The following is a 2,985-nucleotide window of genomic DNA, read 5'->3' on the forward strand; positions in this document are numbered from 1 at the left end:
GCACTCCAGGTAAAATCGTCGGGAAAACAGGAGTGGTGGCGAGTAACCTTCCGTTGCTGGGATTTTAAATTAATGCTTGAGTTGCCTGAGTGAATTTCCCTTTTTAAAGCTGCTTTATATTAGATACACAATTGTCAGTTGTGTTTCTGAAATGTTTCTAATTCAAAGGTTTTGAAGTTGTTGGGCATTTTTAATATTACATTTCCCAGGGAACTTTCATCAGTGTAGAGAGAAATTACTCTTGTTCCTTAGCCAAGGAAACTGAACCAGGGAGGGATGAAGGGACATGTTAAATTATGAGAGGGAGTCAGCCACAGGACCGGAACAGTCCTGAATTTCAGCCTGTTTCTGTTTTGATCTCCAAGCGCAGACAGTACTGTCCGAACCTTTGAAAACTTCCTTCACTAGCGCGTGTTGTAGCGTTTTTGATAGCAGAGAAGCAAAGCTGGCTCCTCTTCCTGGAGGGAGTCTGTTGTGGATAGCATTGTCAGTGGTGGTCGTCATCTTTTCTCAGGCAAGACCGAAGAAGAAGTGAGAGAGATTGACAAAGCCATGTACCATGACTGGCGTGTGGTGCCCAAGCATGAGGAGGAGGCCTTCAAGAAGTTCACCCCAGTGCCAGAGGAAACCATTCGGTACCTTCCGTACCCGCCTCTGCTCCGAGCCATGATCCTTGCACAGTGGCAGAAAGAGGGAAAACCAATCACAGAGGAGCCCATGATTGATTTGGAGAAAATCATGGGGGCAAAGAGAAGAACTCCAGGGACACCAGTATAGACTTTTAAATTAATTTTCCACGTGCTCTTGCTGTGTGTTAGAGCCGTGTTGTCTTGCAGAAGCCCCCCTTTGTCCAGCGCGGGGTGGTCTGTCAGGGTTTCCGAGCTCTCTCCGCAGCCCTGTACAGTCACCTCATCTGACAGGAAAGATGTAGGTACATTCGGATTTTTCTTCCATAACTTTGGTCTCAGTCAGCAGAAGAACCGTCTTGGTTCCCTGTGTAGTCTCTGAACACAGCGCTCCCGTCATCCAGCCACAAGTCTCTGGAGCACAATTTCCTTTGCAGCCTGAAGATTAGGGTTTTAAGGACATTTTAAGGACATTTTTCAGATTATTTGAGTTAAACACAGAAAGATGACAGCATATCACACTGTTTCAGAGCTGTGTACAAATATATCTAATGAAAATAAATGTTTTCTTATTTCTGCAACACTTGGTTGTTTTTAGTTTAGACTTGGTATGTTTTTAGGGTGCATGGGGATCATCGTGAGGTCCGCATGCCGAGTCACAAGCTTACCAGACCCAGGCACAGTGCTCCGGCTCCTCGTGACTGCTGCAGAGTTGTCTGCGTTCCTTGTGTCTGACGGCAGTGAACACCGGGGGAGGAGCACAGCCTGGCCTCGGTACAAGTCTCAGAGAGAGCTGCCCGGAGAGGGGAGGGATCATCCCGTGCTGGCAGAGCAGAAGCACAGGACTGGCTCTTGCTGTGTGAGGCCAAACGCCCATTGCCAGCGGCTCCAGCGCAGCACATCATGGTGAACGTCAGTGCAGTTCTCCACGGTTCATTTTCTCGTGCAGCGGCTGCAGATTCCGCTGCTGTGGGAGGGTCTGGTCTGGATCTGGATGTGCACATGGAGGGTGCACCAGCGCTGCGCTGGTCCGTAACCCTGCAGCTCAGCATCCTGCAGAAGCAGCTCTTTTTGGTTTGTTTGTCTGCTGTAGCAGAGGCCAAGAGGTGCTGTTCTGTTTCCTGCCACACGCCGAAATCACGAGGGTTTACTGAGGAAAAGCAAAAGCTGGTGCCTCTGTTCTGCCCAGCGTGAGTGACAGGCCTGGACAGGACAAGGGAACATGTGCCCTAAGCCACTGGGAAAAGGCAAGAGCAAATGGGTTGACATTGGCTACCTGGACTTCATGGGGCTCCTCCCCAGAGGAGCCTCTGGGGGAAGAGGGAAGGTTTTTCTAGGGAGTTAAAAGCTGGTCCTTCAGCAAGGCACAAAGGCGCGGAGGAGCTGGGCTCCTGTCCTTCTGCTGTGGCAGCAGCACTGCAGGGTACGTGCCAGCGCTGGCTCACGGGATCCAGCAGCACGGGGGAGTCCAGGGGAGGGAAATTCTGGAGTGTTGCTAAAGGCACGAACAGTTTGAGGCTGTGAGACTTCCTGCTGCAGCTGATGGGAAAACAGCTCCTCTGCTCTCCGTAGCCTCCACTGCCAGGTGCCGGGTGGAGCTGGTGCCTTTCTGTCCTTCCCGTGGTGGGAGGGGTGTGGATGTGAGCTAGGTGGCACAAGCAGCACAGCCTAGTCCGCTGCCCTGCACAGCCTGAACACAGGAGCTAACCACAAGCCCCACAGAGGCAGCGCCCTCCATGGCGGGACAGCGGCCCAGGGTCTGACCACGGTCAGAGCAAGCCAAGTGTGGGTGACAGGATCCGCCAACAGCCCCAGACAAGACATTACCCACCACCAGGGCCCAGCCAGGAGCAAAAGCAGACAGAGCCAATACAACGTAAGGCAAAGAATCGCACCATGGCTGAGGTGGGAAAAGACCCCAGGTTCAAGGGGTCCATCTAGGAGCAGCTGGAGGTAGGTCCCAGCTGGTGTTTAAATGAGGCTCCTGGGACATGGGTGGGAAGGGCCCATGTACAGGTGGGGGCCCAGGTGGACGATCAGGACAGTCGTGGCCTGCCGGTGACCACAGGACCGTAACACTTGGGGGTGGGGAGTAGTCTTCACACAGCGCCCTGGGCAGCACAAGCCTTGTCCAGTTGTGAAGGTCCCCTTCAGGAGAGCGGTACAGCCCTGGTCTGCTCTGTGTTGGATTCAACGCCTAGGACACGCTGCGAGCTCTGCCAGGACTCGCTGACCTGTGCATTAACCTCCTGGGTCAGTTAACAGCATGGGGGGCTCGTGGAAAAGATGACAATAGTGAGCCCCTACTCACCACCCAGGTGGGCGCCAGACATGGCTGCCCTTCCCCCACCCCTTTCTC

General features: G+C 53.4%; 1 protein-coding gene across 1 annotated transcript; it reads left to right on the plus strand.

Moving 5' to 3' along the window:
- Positions 1 to 514: 514 nt before the first annotated feature.
- On the plus strand, positions 515 to 777 carry MRPS34 (mitochondrial ribosomal protein S34; the record flags this gene model as incomplete). Its single annotated transcript, XM_010134784.1, has 1 exon — positions 515 to 777. A coding segment is annotated over one exon (263 nt), but the record flags the coding sequence as incomplete, so codon positions are not given.
- Positions 778 to 2,985: the final 2,208 nt, after the last annotated feature.

Source organism: Buceros rhinoceros, unplaced genomic scaffold, assembly GCF_000710305.1.
Source record: "Buceros rhinoceros silvestris isolate BGI_N320 unplaced genomic scaffold, ASM71030v1 scaffold32784, whole genome shotgun sequence".
NCBI lineage: Eukaryota > Metazoa > Chordata > Aves > Bucerotiformes > Bucerotidae > Buceros > Buceros rhinoceros.